General features: G+C 41.7%; 1 protein-coding gene across 1 annotated transcript; it reads right to left on the bottom strand.

Moving 5' to 3' along the window:
• Nucleotides 1-2,677: 2,677 nt before the first annotated feature.
• On the bottom strand, nucleotides 2,678-17,421 carry ticrr (TopBP1-interacting, checkpoint, and replication regulator). The gene is made up of 21 exons (XM_069163475.1): nucleotides 16,730-17,421; nucleotides 15,892-16,129; nucleotides 15,024-15,256; nucleotides 13,698-13,917; nucleotides 13,051-13,189; nucleotides 12,768-12,895; nucleotides 12,347-12,550; nucleotides 12,040-12,185; nucleotides 11,226-11,326; nucleotides 11,021-11,114; nucleotides 10,504-10,586; nucleotides 10,127-10,348; nucleotides 9,836-9,923; nucleotides 9,511-9,583; nucleotides 8,385-8,516; nucleotides 8,091-8,181; nucleotides 7,902-7,960; nucleotides 7,085-7,362; nucleotides 4,317-6,573; nucleotides 3,726-3,851; nucleotides 2,678-3,356 (listed from the first exon to the last, which is right to left on the bottom strand). Exons 1-21 carry the CDS (start codon nucleotides 17,396-17,398, stop codon nucleotides 3,238-3,240), a joined length of 5,700 nt encoding a protein of 1,899 aa, XP_069019576.1. The 5' UTR covers nucleotides 17,399-17,421; the 3' UTR covers nucleotides 2,678-3,237.
• Nucleotides 17,422-18,479: the final 1,058 nt, after the last annotated feature.

Here is an 18,479-nt window from a genome sequence, read left to right as displayed (position 1 = left end):
AACTAAATTCTCTGGCCTGAATGCCAAGCGTCATGTTTGGAGGAAACCAGGCACCGCTCATCACCTGGCCAATACCATCTCTACGGTGAAGCATGGTGGTGGCAGCATCATGCTGTGGGGATGATTTTCAGCGGCAGGAACTGGGAGACTAGTCAGGATGGAGGGAAAATGAATGCAGCAATGTACAGAGACATCCTTGATAAAAACCTGCTCCAGAGCGCTCTGGACCTCAGATTGGGGCGAAGGTTCATCTTCCAACAGGACAACGACCTGAAGCACACAGCCAAGATAACAAAGGAGTGGCTTCGGGACAACTCTGTGAATGTCTTTGAGAGGCCCAGCCAGAGCTTTGAACCCGGTTGAACATCTCTGGAGAGATCTGAAAATGGCTGTGCACCGACGCTCCCCATCCAACCTGATGGAGCTTGAGAGGTCCTGCAAAGAAGAATGGGAGAAACTGCCCAAGAATAGGTGCTAAGCTTGTAGAATCATACTCAAAAAGACTTGAGGCTGTAATTTCTGCCAAAGGTGCTTCAACAAAGTGTTGAGCAAATGCTGTGAATACTTATGTACGTATTATATTTTTGATTTTTAATAGATTTGCAAAAATTAAAAAAAAAAAAAATGATTTCACATTGTCATTATGGGATATTGTGTGTAGAATTTTGAGGGGAAAAATTTAATTTAATCCATTTTGGAATAAGGCTGTAACATAACAAAATGTGGAAAAAAGTGAAGCGCTGTGAATACTTTCCAGATGCACTGTATATATGTCTGAACTATTTACAACTTTCCACCTTCACTGTAATACATACATTTAATGTCCCTTATTATTTTTTTTCTCAACACTTGCAAAATAAAAACGGACAAAAGTCCAAAATCAAATCTGTCCAACAAAGTGTTCATTTTACAGTCGCTTGTTATCAGACAGAGCTCATAATGTTTTATATTCAGGGCCTGAGCTCCTTACTGAAGATAATTCAGTAATCTCTGGATTATAAAAAGAATGGCAGGTGTATATAGTACACAGCTCAAAGTTCACATTGCTTTCATGCAGGAAATGGAATTAGTTTTGGAGTTAGGATTTCAACGAGGTATTTTAAACAGAGGTGCAAACCCATCGGTCAGAGGAAAAGACTGTAGTGGACCACATCTCTGCTGAACTGAACCACCTGCAAGATAAATAAAAAACATGTGAATAGTAGAAACATGCGGTAGTAAACTTGGAGCTTCTCAAGTGGACTGATTGTTTTATGACACTGAAACACAAGTGTTATTGGGCTTTTTTTTTTTCCAACTTCAGCCCTATAAAATTCTTTTCTACACATTTTGTGACATTATGAATGAACGCAAAACTACTTTATTAAAAGCAAAAGTACGTAACTCCTTTGCAACATGCAAACTGCAACATAATTAGAGAGCCCTTGCTTTGTAATAATGTAAATGTTTTTCCTCAAAAACTAGTTTCCGATGCACTAGTGAGTTAGTTCACCACGAGTCCTGCGGCATCCCCATCATGAACATGGCGGTGGTGCTTTATGGTGTGGGGGGGCCATGAAAGGCTTCTGGAAGTTGAGGTTCACGTGACCGCACAAAAGCACAGTACAACCATGTCAATGGAGAATTCAAGTCCGAGTACACGCCTCGGAACAATCAATCATTTGTCGCAGGACCTGAAAGCTGCAGTTTAGTCTCGGCCCCCACGCAACATCAAAGAACTTGTGCAGCTTTGCATGAAAGAACAGGGAAATTTAGCAGTGTCCTGATCTGCAAACTCTACTTTAGAACATCACACAACTTTATATTTGAAGGGGGGCTGTGAAAATGGATTTTCTTCCGTGTACGCGTTTTTAAAGTTTTTGGCCTTTTCAGACATTTAAGTGTTTAAAAAAAAAAAGCCTGATTACATCTGTTGAGCCATTTTGACTTGACATAGAAGGAAAAGGACACAATTTACAAATTAACAACGGCCCTGTCGTTTTCTAATGAAATTCTAGTAAGCCAGGACAGTATGACTCCGCATGCACAGTGACACGGCTCCACATCTGAAGCAGCTAAAGAGAATTCGGACATTTTATTCACACCTACGGCGTGTCAAACTGTGTCCTTTGAAAAAGACCCAAGTTATAGAACATTAAAGTAACAGTGCCAAAATGGAGAAAGTCATTTCAGGAGCAAGCAGGAGAGCACTTGTTTCTCGTGTCTGGTCATCTAAACTGGTATGCAAACACAACACACCTCAGAGGTGTCCGATGTTACAGCAACTAACTGATACTTGTTGTTAAACTAATCCCGAGCTTTGAACACTGATGTTCAAAAAATATTCCATCAAAACGGCAAACAGTTCTGTATGAAAAAAAAAAAATTCAGATTCCTTATCAGGGTGATAAAATTCAGAGGATGTAGGCAGCTTTTAAAATGTGACTTCCTCCACATGAAGAGTTTTATTGGTATAAGAGTACTGACCTTTGAAAAGGTGAGTCACATACAGCCAAAGTATCAGGTTTCCTTTCTCTCGCTGGCAACTAATTAAACAATAATTAATAGTCACACCCGAAGAGAAGAAAGTCTGCAAAGTATATTCAAGTAAAGTTTTGTTTTTTGTTTACTCACTTTGCTTTGCCATGATTAAAGCAGGGTGAGTACAGGCCAAGAAACATTTTCAATAACTTTCAAATAATTAAGAAAATCAATATTTATTTACAAGACTTTGGCAACATAACATATTTACAGTATGAATCAATCATAAGAACTTCCTTTTTACTTAAAAGCAAATTTATGAAAAAAAAAACACTAATAAATACACAGTAACAATATTCATATGAACAAATCTGGGCTGTGACTTGATTGTAAAATAGCTTATTACACTCGTTAAAAAAATGATGACATGACATCATTTTCCAGGGAAAAATGACTTGGAAATATGAAATAATTAACAGCAAATGTAAAGGCTATTTTAAACATCTTCGCAAAAACTGCAGAACTTTTCACTCAGTTTTAAACCAATCGATAATCTTGAATAATAAAATATCCTGATTAAAACTAGTGGTTAGAACAGAACATTTGGGGATAGAAGTATTGGCGGAGCAGACCGGAAGGGACATTTATTCATCGACGAAAGGTTTCCAGCGGTGCCTGAAAGACATCTTCCAGATACGCCATCAAAAGGCCGACAACGTCACAGTAACGCACAGAATGAACAATCTGATTGCTTTGCTTTCCAGCCGGTTTTGCGGTTCAGTGAAGCAGTCTCTTCCTGCTGTAGGTCTTCCCGGGGTTGGAGCGTTGGACCGGCTGGTTGAAGGGAGAGAGGTCCACTGCATCTCCTTCTGGCTTCCTCCCTGATGCGGCTTCATCTGAAACATTTAGGAAACAATATGGACGGTTGGTTAAGTTGCAGTAAGGAGGATGTCGCAAAACGTTCGCAGACAGTTCCACGATACGGCACCGTCAGCGCCACTATGACCGTCGAGCTTCTTATTCTGAAACCACGAGCATCGATAGGGTCCTGAAACAGCCTCCGTTCTCCTGGGAAGACTTCCGTCATGATTTTGGAAACCGGCTGCTTTAGAGTTTAGGAGGCTAATAATCCCCCATTTAAGAAACGATAAACAAATCCTGCATTTTATATCGTAGATGTAGAGGGTGAACGTTTATATCATAGATAGCACCATTACTTCTCTGGCACGAACAGAAGCTGAACTTTAAAACCGTGTACATCTTACCTTTGAAATTTGGTGTTCTCTTACTAGTCGAGCCCGTTTTGCCTTTGAACAACAAGGGAGACTGAGTGAGGGCCAGAATCCCGCTCGCGGTCACCGGCTTCCTGAGCTGTGAGCTGGGGGGAGTTGCTGTTGTCAAAATGCAAAAAACAAAACAAAAACAGACTTCAGTCAATTACTGAAATTCAACTTAGTGTGATCACTTCCACTCATTTCTTTTATTGTTTTAAAATAACTGTATGATGTAACACCAACGGTGCTCTTTGGACCTTTCTGAAAGAAAGTAGTCAAACTAAAACAACCATTTCAGTCTCAAATAGTCGATCTTAAGCTCAGGAAAGTGGATTTGATAAGTAATTTATTCGAAATTTAAATGATCGGTATTTTGCTATAATTATCCTTATAAGTCCTTTTTGAAGCAAAACCTCCCATTTAAGACTACATACTTGCTTGCCTTTCCTGCATCCTATTTATTTGATACCAGACATGTCATAACAAAATCTATTTCAATTTAAGCTGCAACCATAGACGTGTATTTTGAGACATCATTAAAACTTTCACCGTTTTGTTACAGAATTATAAACCACAGCTTACTTGATTTAACATCTACAATTTCAGAAGCCCAGATGTTTTCTTCCTCCATTTTCTGAGAATCAGTGTAGTCGGACAGCTTTTCTGTCCAGAACAAATCTTCCAGTGGAGAAAGAGGAGATGCATCCGCTCCAACTGGAGGCGACTGTTTGGAAGTCAAAGTTAATATTTCCGCTTTGTTGTTGGAAAGCTCTTCAGTGTCCTCGGTGTCCTGTAACCTACTAACTCCCAGCTCAGCCTGCTCCAGCAACTCCTCCAGCTGAGGCTCCCCCTTCGAGCCAAAATCTTTACCTCCGAACACTCCGACCCGAGCTCTTTTCCTGCGAGGCCAGCTGTTCAGGTTGTCCGGAGTCACTTTCCCAACGCTCTGAGGTGAAGGAGTCAGGGGGATGATGTCTGGGATTGCCACTGGGGATACCGTGCCCACAGGATGGCGTGTAGGTGTGTAGGTCTGGCAGATGTAAGTCTGGATGCCCACACCTTTCCCGGGCGTGGTTTTGGCCGGGGTGACGTGAGCACAGACTGATGGTGAGACGCATCCAGGATCTCTGTGTTTAGAGAACAAAGCCAAGGGGCTCTCCAGCTGAGGTTTGACACCCACCGCGGGGCTCTGAGCTCCATCTGAGGCGGAGTTCCCTGCATTCATGGAATCTGTGCGTTTGATTTTAAGCTTGGGAAGTCCTGATGTTTGCATTTCCATTTCTACTTGGTAGGTCAGAGCGTTTGGAGTACCGGTGCTCTTCTGTCGGCTCGGCCTTGCCGGGCCTCTGGGGGTTGAAAATCGAGGGGAATCATTTCCGTAACCTAAACGAGCAGCAGCCTCCCTCTGCTGGCGGTCAGGAGTCTGACGGAAGCCGTAGCTCCGGCTGGGCGTGCCTTGAGATGGCAGATGTGGTTTAGGAGAGACTGTGTTTAAAGAAATGTCTTCACCAGACACCGAAGACTTCCTTGAAAAGCTAATGTTCATCTTGAGGCCTCCACTAAACTGAGTCTTTACAATAGCTGCATCAACAATGTCCAGGCTGACATCATCTGAGGTGGTCGAGTTATCATGAGAATAGACACCCTGCTGTGAGTCTGTATGGGAGCTAGAATCAGTTTCAGAGGACCGAGAGATTTCAGCCTGCATCTCTTCTTTTGTATCCGACTGCCCGTTCTTTTGCACGACGTCCCAGTTCTCGGCAGGTTCTGCGTGGAGCTCAGAGGGGACATTCTCACTAGACTGCGATCTTAAGTTATGTCTCGAGGTTCTACTGGCTTGACCAGACCTTGTTCTAGTCGAGAACTTTGCCGGAGACTTCACTGAAGCATCGGACCCTTCAGACAGAGCAGCACCTCCTAGTGGCGTAAACACTGGCTCACAAGGTGATGCAGAACCTTTATATGGGGTCCATCCAGAGCGGGTAACCATTCGGTGAGTGGGACTCGGGGTCTTGGCTTGAGTTCTTGCGTTGGGTTGAGGTGAGAGGTGCTGGTCTTGAGGTAGAGTTGAATTTGGAGAATGCATTTTCAGAGGACTAACCGTTTCACCTTTTTCAGGTGTTTTGGTCCTTTTGTGAAGTTTTTCAGAAGAGCTTTGTTCCTGAGGTGAAACAACATTATTTGCATATTCAGGTAGTTTTACAAGGCTTACTTGACAAGTCTTTTCTGGGGTCTTAAAAATGTCTCTTTTAGTGTTTGTGCTTTTGACAGGACTGCTGAACTTGTTCGGTGTTTGGACCAGTCTTGGAGAACTGCGAGATGCAACACGAGGCGACTCGGGTACTTTAAAAGTAGCGCTGTTCTCCACCAGTCTACATTTTTGAGGAGAGGGAGACCATGTGACGCTCTTCTTGGGAGTCTTGGAAATTGGACTACGTAATCCAGAAGAGGAGCTGCTTTCCACTAAAGCCTTGACCGGAGTCCTGAGAATACCCTTCAGAGGACTCCTCATGGGACTTTGCTTCGTAGGTGTCTGTAAAGCAAGAGGCCTTTTGGAGGCTGGAGATCTGCAAGGACTTCCTCCCAGAGCTGAACCGAGGCCACAAGAGCTGCCTGCGACAGGACTCTCTGCAGCAGAGAAAACACGTTTCTTGGATGAAGGTGGAGTTCTAGGGGTGTCTGGAGTTTGAGGTGTCCCGGGTGTCCTGGGTGTCCTGGGTTTCCCGGTTGCCCTGGGTTTCCTAGGTGTCCCGGTTGCCCTGGGTGTCCCGGGTGTCGTGTTCCTAATAACAGCTCTGCCACGTTTACTGGGTGACTTTGTTGGCGTTTTGTTTGGGCTCTAAAAAAAACAAACCCAAAACAAACAAACATGACGGACAATGTTAGAACTTGCACTGAGATAAGCTAGATAGATAGCTAGATACTTTATTTATTTAGGTAATTCATACATCCAGCAGCTCATATGTAGAAAGTCTTGATTTAAAAAGCAGTACAAAAAAAATAAACGACAAATAAAAGTCAAAATTGTGGGTTAATAACAGGTTATTAAACTGTTATTAACCCATTACTAAAAATAAAAACTAACCCACCAATAAATAAACAAATGAATAAAATAAAAAAGTGCCTACGAGTGCTGCTGGTTCCTTAAGTCCTGACAAAGCGAACTCAGTCAAACAGAATATGGAAATTTGTTGAACAAGCTACATCTTCTAAAAACATGCAGTAAGACACGGAGGTAAATTGTGTTGTGACAATGCTGCTCGTGTTATTTCTGCACTTCAGCTTTAGGTACGGTCACTGATGCACGCGATACTCTCCGTGAACCAAGTTATTCAAAAAAGAGACGTTACCTCAAAGACACCGGAGTCTGTGGCCAGCCGCGACCTGGTGGCTCTGCGCGCACCGGCCCGCTCGGGAGGACGACCGGGGGAATCAGCGGCGCTGAAAAGAAGACGCATCGGAGACCGAACGGTCGTCACGTTAAGCCCGCCGGTTTTCCCCTCGCTGAGACTCAGCTGGGATGCAGAGAGAGCCTTGTCCAGGTTGCGGGATCGAGGTGGAAAACTCGAGTAGAAGTTGCTCGAGTGTCTTCGAGCGAACGCCTTTATCCTCGGGCTCCTCCTCAGATCTGACACAAAACCAAAGCACAAAGACGCGGTGTTACGGCTCGTGCTTCAAATGTGTAAAACGGAACTCTGGTTTGGGGGAAAACATAAATAAATCCAGACGTCCAAAGGAACAACAAAACAAAACAAAACAAAACAAAAAAATCCCCAAATGTGTTACAGTAATTATATTTTATTTAAACATTTAATAAAGGCAATTGCTGTATGCAATACTAAGTAAAAAGTAAATAATGTAATTATTTCATTTCAAGGAAATTATATTCAATTGGGTTTAATAGAATACATTTTATGAGTTTTATGGCAATTATGCCCCAGATCCCTGCTGGTTTTACCAGGTTCTTTTCTTAATTTGAAAAAGAACAACAACAAAAAAACACAGCTTTATTGTTTACTGTTTATGTACACAATAAATAATAATAATAAAATGCGCATTATAATTTATCGTGTACATATAAACAGACAAATACAGATTATAAATTGAACATTCAAATAAATATATTTATAAATATATGTAGGAAAAAAAAACATCTCTGTGAAATACCTTCAGCAGGTTTTTCTGGTGATTCTTCCACAATACACTCCTCAGTTGGGACCGATATCCTGCAAAACAAAACAAAACAAAAATCTAAATTTATTGCAAACATATAATTGTCCTAATTGAGAATTTGTCCCAAAACGTATGTGAATAAGGGAAATCAAAATAGCAACAACAATAAGGATGGAATCATACCTTCCCATTTTCTGCCGGTGGAGGAGCCGACTGGACACTTGCTTGTGGACGGGCGTCTCACACACTTTCTTTGTGAGAAGCGTGTGCCTCTCTGAAAAGGGAGGATTTTGTATTTAAACAGCTTGTTTTTTTGTTTTGTTTTGTTTTTTACAATTAGTCTGGCAGAGAGTATCTGAACACCAAGTCGCTCTCCTAACTGCTGAAAACAACAGTTTATTCTATATCTGCTGGAGATTAAAAGTTACCCGTGGACAATACTCATTTAAATGAATCCACAATCTTGAATCCTTTTACCTTCAGCCTCCTGACATCGCTTGTGTTTCAGTCCTTCCACAGCAGACACAGACCGGCTCCTTGGCAGTTTGGCTTTCTTTGAGGGGGAAACAATCTCCTGGTTGAACAGGTTTCTTCTCACCTTGGTCACCTCTGTAGAAAAGGACATGGTATGGTGATTAGGACTCCAATATCAAAACGGGGATACACTGTTTTTGTCGTTGTTTTATACTTTCAAGGTGTCAAATGGTATTTAATGTGTTATTGCTCCAAAAAAAAAAAAAATCTGTCTTTAGAGTATGGGACACGTCAGCATATAGAGCAGGGGTCTTCAATGTTTTTCAGGCCAAGGACCCCCAAACTGATAAGAGAAATGGAGCAGGGACTCCCTACTATATATATATATATAGATATATATATATATGAATTGTGTTTTATATTAAGCTGGTGGAGTGCAGAAGGCTTGGAGGGACAGGTCCAGGCTAGTCTCGCGCTGAGTGAACCGGTGCCCAGCTTGAGAAAGCTCCTGTGTATCGCTGAATGTGTGCATTTCTGACTGAAAGATAACATCTTCTGCCTCCATTTATCCATTTGCTAAAATATGTTGGATTCATGTTAATCTGTATTTAAAGACATTTAAATTTGCGGAATTTTTTTTTGTGTGGCAAAAATAAATAAATAAAAATATGAAAAATTGTCTAATCAACCAAAAAAAAAAAAAAAAAAAAATTCACGGACCCCCTGCAGTACCTCCGCGGACCCCCTAGGGGTCGCAGACCCCCTGTTGAAGACCTCTGATATAGGGGATATAAAGAGTTTCTGTTTTTTCTTTTTGAAAACAAAAAACAGGCTAGTATTAGCTTGTACTCATTCCCGGTGCCTTCTTCTCTTGGAAGGCCACAGTTTGGCGTCATTAAGCAACTCACCGAGCAAACAAATGAACAGCGGAGGAGTGAATAACAATTTTCTGCAGATGTTTTGGTCACAAGCTGAGGAAGATTAATTCCAGCTTTCAACAGTCACGTTCTTATCTAAGAGAACAAACTACGAACACACGCAGTTCAGTTTTATGTTTTAAACATGGATTTTGGGGTGAGTGGCTGGGTGGTGCTTTGTGTGATCATGTGAGGTGTAAAACAGAGCATACCCTGTTTTTCTTGCTTCTGGGGTTGTGGTTCTGCAACTGGTTTCTCCAAAGCAAGACACGCCTTCGATTTGGACTAATGAAAACACAATAAATAAATACAGAAAATAAATTACACAGCTAAATAAAAAGATGTAAGGTATGTCCTAATGCCATCTCGGGTGTCTTGGCTGGTGGTGTTCCCACAGGACAAAAGTAAGCATTTAAGAAATTAGACCGCAAAAATAACACGAAGCAGAATCAGAACCATCAATTAGAGAAATTTTGAAAGTTGATGAACGTTTCATACAAATTCTAAACAGATATCACAGGTGATTAATCGTCTTACAGCTCTTGTAGTCTTTTTGGGCATCTCTATTTGGCGAAGACTCTGTGACGATTCAGTCATACTGCGATGACGAGTCAGCATTCCACTCCTAAGAAAAGAAAATCATTACAAAAAAAAAAAAAAAAAAAAAGACTAAACAGAAAACAGCTTCGAAACACTCAATTACTTTCATCCTCGGTACATTAAAACAGCAACATCGATCTCACTCAAATGACTTTTTAAATTGTCGCATCCGTTTTTAATTCCAGGCCCTTCCTGACGGTCCACGATCAAAGCGTGTCTTTCCCTCACCTCCTCTTGCTGGCGGAGCGATTTCGCAGGTCCTGCAGGCAATCTGTGCCATCCGAGAGCGGCGCGTGTGCAGAGATGGAGGCTGAAGGAGAAACGCTGTCCTTGGCAATCGAGTCATCGCTGAAGAAGTCAGCGGGCAGAACGGCCACTAAAGCCTCAGGGAGCTGAGTTCCTAGACTGTGGTAGATGTCTGCAAGCACTCTGGGGACAGCGTTCAGGAACCTGAACGATGCCGAAAGGTTCCCGTTAGATGGCTGTTACATTTTAGCTATACCACATACATACATACTACCACAAAAGTAATCAATAACAATGACGTCTCTTTGCAAGAATATGGTCAAGAAAAAACAGGCTTTTATTATTTTTTACACACTTACCCTGGGAGCACCTCGTCTTGGAGGAACCTCGCTAAGAAAACTGGGTCCTTCGTCAAGGAAATGATCCGGAGCATTTCAGCCACCTGAGGAACAGGACAGATACTTTATGTTTGCTCTATTGTGCACGCAGGAGAGTTTAGGGCATAGATTTTGCTTAATTTGAAACAATTCATAAAAAATATCCTAAACGGTGGAACATTTCAATAAAATTGGGATTCATGTTTTGTGGTAATTGCCCAACGCAACCAATCAATGAAATATGGTCTGCTTCCATTCAGATAATTGCCACACTTCACTCCATTTCCTGTGTTAATCAAAGAAGTTTAACAACAGCAACCAGCCAAACACTGATTGTTTCCAAGTGACTTTACCCAAAAGGTTTCTCATCAGTATTGTGGGCAAGATTTAAAAAAAAAAAAAGAAAAAAGAAACACATTCTCTGTAGCCATAATCAGTTGTTTGCTTGTTTAAAAACAACGCTGGGACAACACAAAGCAGTCAGTAGTGAGCGTCTTACCTCATCTGTCATCTGATCAACATCCAGCGAGTCGGACTGCTCTGAGGAGAACAGGCTGCACAACTCCAGCCTCAACAGCACCTGCAGCCGGCACCTAGAAGAGACCGTCTGTGTTACTGACATCTAAACATCACTGACTCCATTTAATCACAATGACTTTATTGTTATCATCAAGGAAGGTGACTCTGGATTAGAAATCACTCACTCGCTGACTTTGCTATCGACGTCAGAAGCCGCGCCATACAGCTGCCTGATTGATTTGCTGCTCTTGAGGAGGTGCTGTTCAACAAACAGCGAGGTCTTCACCTAAAAAGTCGACATAGTAGTTGTGCACATGCAAATTAATTAACTTTATGCATTATATTCTCCATCTTTTAAAAAAAATTAATTCTGGCACCTTATATCAGCATCTTGTTTTTTTTAAACCTACAGTGGACCTTTAATTTTTTTTTAATCAGGATTTAATCTGGCAATATAACAAAATGTAATAAATAAAGCTGGGTTAGGCAGTCTTCTGGAAGAGGGGAAAACTGAAACAGATTCAGAATTTGAAAGTAAAGCCCCCTTTCTGTAGCTCCTCCCACTAAACGGGCAAAGGCAAATCAAGTGTAGGCCTTCATGCCGATAGTAAAACTCCATCTCTGAAACGCATTTGATTCATTGCATTTGTTGTCAGACTCTCTCTTTTTGAATAAGTCCATCCTCTTTTCTTTTGGGTTGCTTTACAGTGTCAGCAGTTTTCTCTCTGAAATCTGCTGAATGGCCAACAGTCTATGGCACATTTTCTAAAGCCTGAATACAGAGCCAACAGGAGGTGCAGAGGTCCAGTGTTTTCTCAGACCTCTTCAGTTACAATAAACTAAAAGGTTACTATGGATCTTTTTGCCCAATGATGCCCCAAAAAATATCTGCCTCTCCCAGCTTTAACAACATTTATCTTATCGACAACTGAAAGGGTGCTGCAGTGATGCCATCGCGCATAATATCAAAACACATTTAAAAGTTTGCTCATGTCTCACCTCAAGATCTGATTCTGCTACAAAGAAGGTCTTCACAGCAAACAGAAGCTGTCGGACATCTTTTAAGAGAGACGAGTCTCTCTCTGCCACAGTCTTCTCATAACTGGACTTCAGATGGGACAGCAGCTCTGTCTCACTTCTGAAACCTGAGCAAAGGGAGACATTACTGTCTTAGCATATGAATAGGAATAGTTCATTGAGATTTTGGGAAATTACATCATCACAGTGAGATGATTACATTTACGACACGCTACACTAAGGTGAATATCTAAACAGGTGTATTTTAAGTTTAAAGAAGGGCCCTCACTGATAGCGTTCGCTCCTCCAGATTTGTTCCTGTCACTTGACCGTCTCTTCCCTGGTCTGTCTGCCCCCCGAGCCTCCGTCACCAGCTGCTCTGCCTCCGCCTGGTTCTTTTGGGCTTTGACGTTCAGGCGCGCCACATTCAGCATCTGCAAGGAACGGCTCATGGTCTTCATCTTCTGCTTCACTGGTGTGCGCTGGGCGCCACCTATAGATCCAGATGGGAAATAACACAGGTGATCAAATCTGCTGCGAAGGCAAGAGTTTAACAATGTAGAAGAAAAACAAATTTAAAGTCAAAATATTGATTTGATCAATGACTGCAAGGATATTTGTGATTACAATATTACAATGATTCAGTTTCATATTTTAATCATGTTCACAGGAGGTAAACAAATATTTTTGTGCAGATTCAGTTCTCTTACGTTTCTTGCCCATCTTGTTGTCTGAATTCTGGGACGTCTGATACAGTTCAGTCAGACCAGCGATCAGTTCCTGCTGCAGGACAGAAAACTCCTCCTCTTCGTTCTGCTCTGGCGCCGCATGCAACAACCTGTTCAAACAGTGCAAAAAGGACACTTTTTTTTTTTTTTTTTTTTAATATATAATCGGTGGCATTTTATTGTTTTCATTTAAGTTATAACCCAGTTCCACTTCAAAATGTACCATCATCGGCAATAGAAAAATGGAGAAATTTGAATTCTGTACCTCATTGACTCCATTAAATGAGAGCTGACTCCCGACTGGTCCGAGTGAGGGAACCAAGTCTCCAATGTACTTGTTGTCAGCGGACTTTGGCTGAATTCCTGCAGAGCCCACTCAGGAACCGGATGATCCTTTGGCTTATCTGAGGAATAAACAAACGCAAATAAATAGACGACAATAACGCACACACTGAAAATAAAATGTTGCTACATGCTACGATCTAACACACGTTAGTATTTCAAACTTCATCGATTCATACACAAGTCAGACACATTGAATGTGAACATCTTCCATCAGAAATGACAAAAGACCACCACGTAACAACGTATTCTAAAAACTACAAATCAAACTAGGACCTTTTGTTTGCCTGCATGTCTCATGGAAATAAGTATCAGCCAAAACATTTCACAAAGAAGCAATAACAAATTGAAACCCTGAATGTCACCATCGATAGAGGACGTTTGAGGCTAATATTGACAGCAGAATGAAAGTATTAAATCTGACAGTGAATAATTGGCAGATGGTAATGATTGATTTTGACATAAAAATCTTGATGAAGATCACTTGGATTTGTTTTCAGACGTATACACCGTTACCAAAATATATCTGTTGATATTGGCCAGATGTGTCAGCTTTACAGGAATCCCTACCGCTGACGCCGTCCCCATCTTCCTTCATGATGTCATACACTACTCCCAGAACACTGCTCACGACATCTGGCAGGTCAGCAGAGGTCTCGGCTGTCGCCGGGGCGATGATGTCGGTGGTCGGGAGCTGGTCAGGCTGGAGAACGGTGAGCAGAGCGGTAGAGTGTGACAGCGGGGAGAGGACGGCCGAGCGCACCAGTCCGCTGTCATTCACCTCGGCGAGCTGTGGGAACGAGCAAGAGATGGAGTTCAATCAGTAAATGCAAACAGAAGCCGTTATGAGATGATGAAGAATATATCTCATATTTATGAATGTGATGCAGCTGACCGTCTGTTCTATTGTCAATATGCTGTATAACCCACTCACAACCCCCAGACCCCGACAACCTGTTAAAAGTGTTAACTCTACAACTACGCATGAAATTAAATGCCACTCAGAATAAACTTAAGACTTCCAGTTGATTAACTGTTAAAGTAGGATGATCTGTTCCCATCAGATTTTTTGGCATAACAGCTGTCCTTAAATTTGTGTTATCAACTTTAACGTAGCTTATGCAAGTTTTTTTTTTTTTTTAATGATGAGTGTCTGTGAAAACCACGTGGCAAGCTACCATGACATCACCCAGCGCTTTGTGAACAACTGTTTTGAAGCTTCGAGTCTGGTATTATTGTCCCACGTTATCTTTGTTCTTGGAGCAAGAAGTGAACACATTTGGACACACTGGGTAGGAGCGAGAGGTGGACCTGATGGAGAAGCTGAGGACACTATGCCCTCCCAGGCATGTCAATCAAACCAGACATGCCCTAAAACATACTTCTCTTTCTGGCCTAATATCTACTGAAGTTTGGAATTATTTTCAGATGGACCACCAGAACACTGATCAGAATGAGTGAATTTAGTGAATGACACCACAACTTGTGGGAAAAAAATGTACTGACTTTTGAAGCCAGCCCCTAGCAGCCTTCAGTGGTATTGCACTTTCAGGAACTTCCGCAACATCCATTTTTATACATAGTCTATAATCAAAACCTATTCATTTATTAAAAAAAAAAAAAAAAAAAAAAAAAAGACCCTACTTGTCTGCTTTGAGGAACAGACATAAAAACCTGACAAGCATTGTCAATATGTTGATGATGGCATCTGCAAAACTTTATATCTTCAAGTTTGAAATGTTTCTTGAAATAAAAATCAGAAACACATGTTGCTTTCTCCCTGAAAATGCTTCAAGGTTAACACTGAAACAAAGCCTTTACTGTATAACTGAAACACGACATGGATAAGAGCTACTCTCTTGTGGAAAACAGAAATGTTGCGTTTGAACGTCTCACCATGTGCAGGGCATGAGCACACAGTTCCATTAAGAGATGCTGGAGGGCAGCAGCTCCCTGGTCGCTTCTACTGGAGCGCTGAAGCACCCAAGACTCTGTGGAGGTTTGTGTCAGCGATGAAGCATCCCAGTTCTGCAGCACTCCTTTCAGACACACTTCGACGGACTCTGGGAGAAGCCTCTGTCTGCGAGACACTGGCTCCACCATGACGCCACAGCACTGTGTTACATCACCTGGTTTGGTGAAAAATAACACAACACAAATGAATAAATGTCATCTTATTCTTAGCTTACTCAATTTAAGGGAAATTAAGTACATGAAAGTCCTGTCATTCATGCATCATATATCACTTCCCCCGTTGTCTTTATAATCTTGATTTATTTATTTTGACATGTCCCTGCTTTCTCATCATCTGGATGTGTATTTGTATTCTTGCTAATAAACAACAGTGAAATCCAGAGACAATGAGGATTAACAGTACATCATATCACAATTATTTAGTATCTGTATTTAAACAATTTTTTACATGAATAGCTTAAACACCTGGACGAGTCATAATAGATTAAGGACATTTAAAAGAAATCCTATAAATTGCTATTTTTATCTAAATACAATATAACATCTTAAAATTGTGAGGTGAGTCTCTGCATTTGCACCCTTTCTTCGTAAATATGAACCTGTAACAATTCACATCACAGTTTCGGGGACTGTTGTGACTCACGGTGGATAGCTGCTTCTGGATATTTTACAGTCGATCTAGAGACTGCATCTATGACAGTAATGGAATAAAATAAAATAAAAAAGACTCAGCAAACCACTCTGATCTTTCTTTGTGTTTGCTGAAGGAATATCATCTCAAGTTACCGACCTTTCTCCCATCGCAGAACACCACCTCTGAGAGGGAAAGCCAGGCGGTGGAGCCTTTCAGAAGACAGCAGGTATCCAATGCTGGACTTGAACGCAAAGGCCTCTTTCATGAATCCCGAGCCTGGCGTGTGATTGCAGCAGAGGTTCAATAGTGCGACTGCAGGAATCAGTCTGCCACCCACCTGAGCTAGGACCTCAGACAGCTTGTCAGAGCCAAGGAAATCCTCACATCTCACAACCTGCCAAAAGACAAATGGTTGCAACTGCTCACTCGGTGTAAAAGGGATCTTGGCAGATGTTTATAGCCATTCTTAAATTCACACTTGGTTACACAGTAGACTCTTGAGTTGAGTTCAGGTTAATGTTTTGATTGTGCAGCCGCTTAAAACAACAACAACAACAACAACCCTTTTTCCTCCATGAGTAGTAAACCGTTTCAAAACGATGTAGTTCAGAAAAAAACAAATTGAGTTTTTCTCAGCTTATTGTCAATAAAATGTGGTTCCCAAAGGTATATGTTTTTCTAGTCTCAAAAACTGTTCCACAGTAAAATTATGCAGTTTTCTTACTTATCTGAATACATCAACTATGTACAATAAGAAGTACAGGTGCCTAACTGCTCAATTGTAATATTGATTTCCTAATAATGAATTTTGTTGTTAAAGACCACAATCACCCAGGTTAGCTCAATATTTTTGTTATTGTATCAAAATGACCAAAACACTCACTTTCTTGATAATATAGGGCTGATTGTGATTGATTATTATCATGTCTGGATTTTTGCTGATGATTTGGACATATCCTCTTGAACACTACTGCACGACCTGCTGTACTCTCACCTGCATATGTGATCTACTGTCAATCCAGTGGAGGACAACTTGTCTCTGAACCAGCATGTCGTGAAGCCCTTTGGATATAATGTACTCTGTCACATCTGTAGGCAGGTCATTGTATCTCAAAGACAGGTAGTCCACAAGTTGTGTCCTAGAACGAGGACACCGAGAGACAATAAACACCACATTCCTCCCACTGCTCGAAATGTCCACTTCATGCGATGCGTTGGGCTTCCCAGCACGGCTCGACTTCCTGGGCCTCAGGGTCAGCTTGGTGGGAGAAGTAATGTCTGGTCTGTCCCACTGGAAGTCCAGCAGAGTTTCTTTCAGCGCGTTTTGAACTGAAGCAGATTTATTGGATCGCTGCTTCTGCTGAGTTGGGCACACTTCATCCCTCGCGTCAAACTTCGCTTCAAACTCTTGTTCAAAGTCCTCAAATGTTTTGTGCCGAAGCTCCTTGAAGTCTGATCCTCTTGATACGAGGCTGGCGTTACGACCGGCGTTAGATCCGAAGAATTTATAACCCCAGCGCACTTTGTCAAATCCGTATTTGCAGCCGAAATGTAAGAGGATGTTCAATATTCCTCGTTTCACGAAATGACTCCTGACCTCCTGTTGGTCGTCTGACTCGTGATGTCCTGAACCGATGACAAAAACCATGTTGTGTAAAGCCATGCCGTTAAATGCGAAGTCCCCAAGACAGCGAGTGGCTTCAGACCCCTTACCTCAACGAAGTGCCATGAGAACAGGTCAGTCTTGATCAAACGTAATGAAGCCAGCTGTCATTAGGTTGATCCGACTGGCCGTTCATTGTGTGTGGGAGCAGAGCAGCCGTCGACAGTTAACGGGAGCCAATGTTTTGACGCTGACCGCATTCAGCTATCAACTACGACTGAACGCAAGTTACAGATTAGCTTCAGGTAGCACACCGTTGAGTCAAATAACATATATGGCAAAGAAAGAAACACGCCCGAAATGATGTTGGTATCGTTAAAGGTGCTTAAAATGTCCATATAATGTTGCTCGCATACCTAAAGTTCATAATCGCCATTTTCTCGTAGCCCCTTAACTGTTCGCGCTCCTTGAACGAGAGCCTACCCCTTCACTGTGATTGGTTACACCGTGCAACAACACCAACCTCATTGGTTCGAAACAATGCGTCACAAACGGTCACAAGTTTTATGTTAAGTTTTAATTGGGCAAGGGTTCCATCAATCAGATTTGGACTAAACCGACCTCCAGGAAACGTGACATATCAAGAGGTAGGAACAAATGATTGGCAGGCGCCTCTTGCATTTAACTTTTAAAGCTGCCCATCATTCTGAGTGCATTTTGATTCAGGATTCTTCAAGGTACACCAACATGTCTCAACTGTAGTACTACATATGTTGGCTAGTGAAAAAGATCAAAACACGAGCTCATACAATTAATGCTTTAACTCCTCTATAACATTTGAAAACAATAAAAAAGACAAATCTTTGGTGATTGGGAAAAACAAGGCCAACTAAATAAGCTTGAGGTGAGTCATTGTTGTCAGGGTAATATCCAAATGGCACATGGCCATTTATTAAAGTGTGAAATAAATTATTTGAGCATTTTGCTCTGTGTGTCTGTAAAGATATGAGACAAATTCAAACACGGGCAAAGGAGCCAGATATTTGTGTGTAATGTTGGCTGACTGATGATTAGACTATTTACTTACGCTGCTGTGCCAAGTAAAGCAGTGAGGAAGAGAGCTTAGCATCCTCGACCTTTC

This window comes from Embiotoca jacksoni, unplaced genomic scaffold (assembly GCF_022577435.1).
Source record: "Embiotoca jacksoni isolate LCO1_2020_lvr unplaced genomic scaffold, fEmbJac1.0.p SCAF_3, whole genome shotgun sequence".
Taxonomy (NCBI): Eukaryota; Metazoa; Chordata; class Actinopteri; family Embiotocidae; genus Embiotoca; species Embiotoca jacksoni.
The sequence above is the reverse complement of the archived record's forward strand: the minus strand, read 5'-3'. Positions and strand labels throughout refer to the sequence as shown.

Coding starts and splice junctions, on each gene's coding strand:
- ticrr (XM_069163475.1), bottom strand. CDS start 17,398: ATGGCTTTACACAACATGGTTTTTGTCATCGGTTCAGGACATCACGAG. Junction 13,190..13,697: donor AGATGGGGACGGCGTCAGCG/GTAGGGATTCCT, acceptor TTTATTCCTCAG/ATAAGCCAAAGGATCATCCG. Junction 9,584..9,835: donor CCAAAAAGACTACAAGAGCT/GTAAGACGATTA, acceptor TGTTTTCATTAG/TCCAAATCGAAGGCGTGTCT.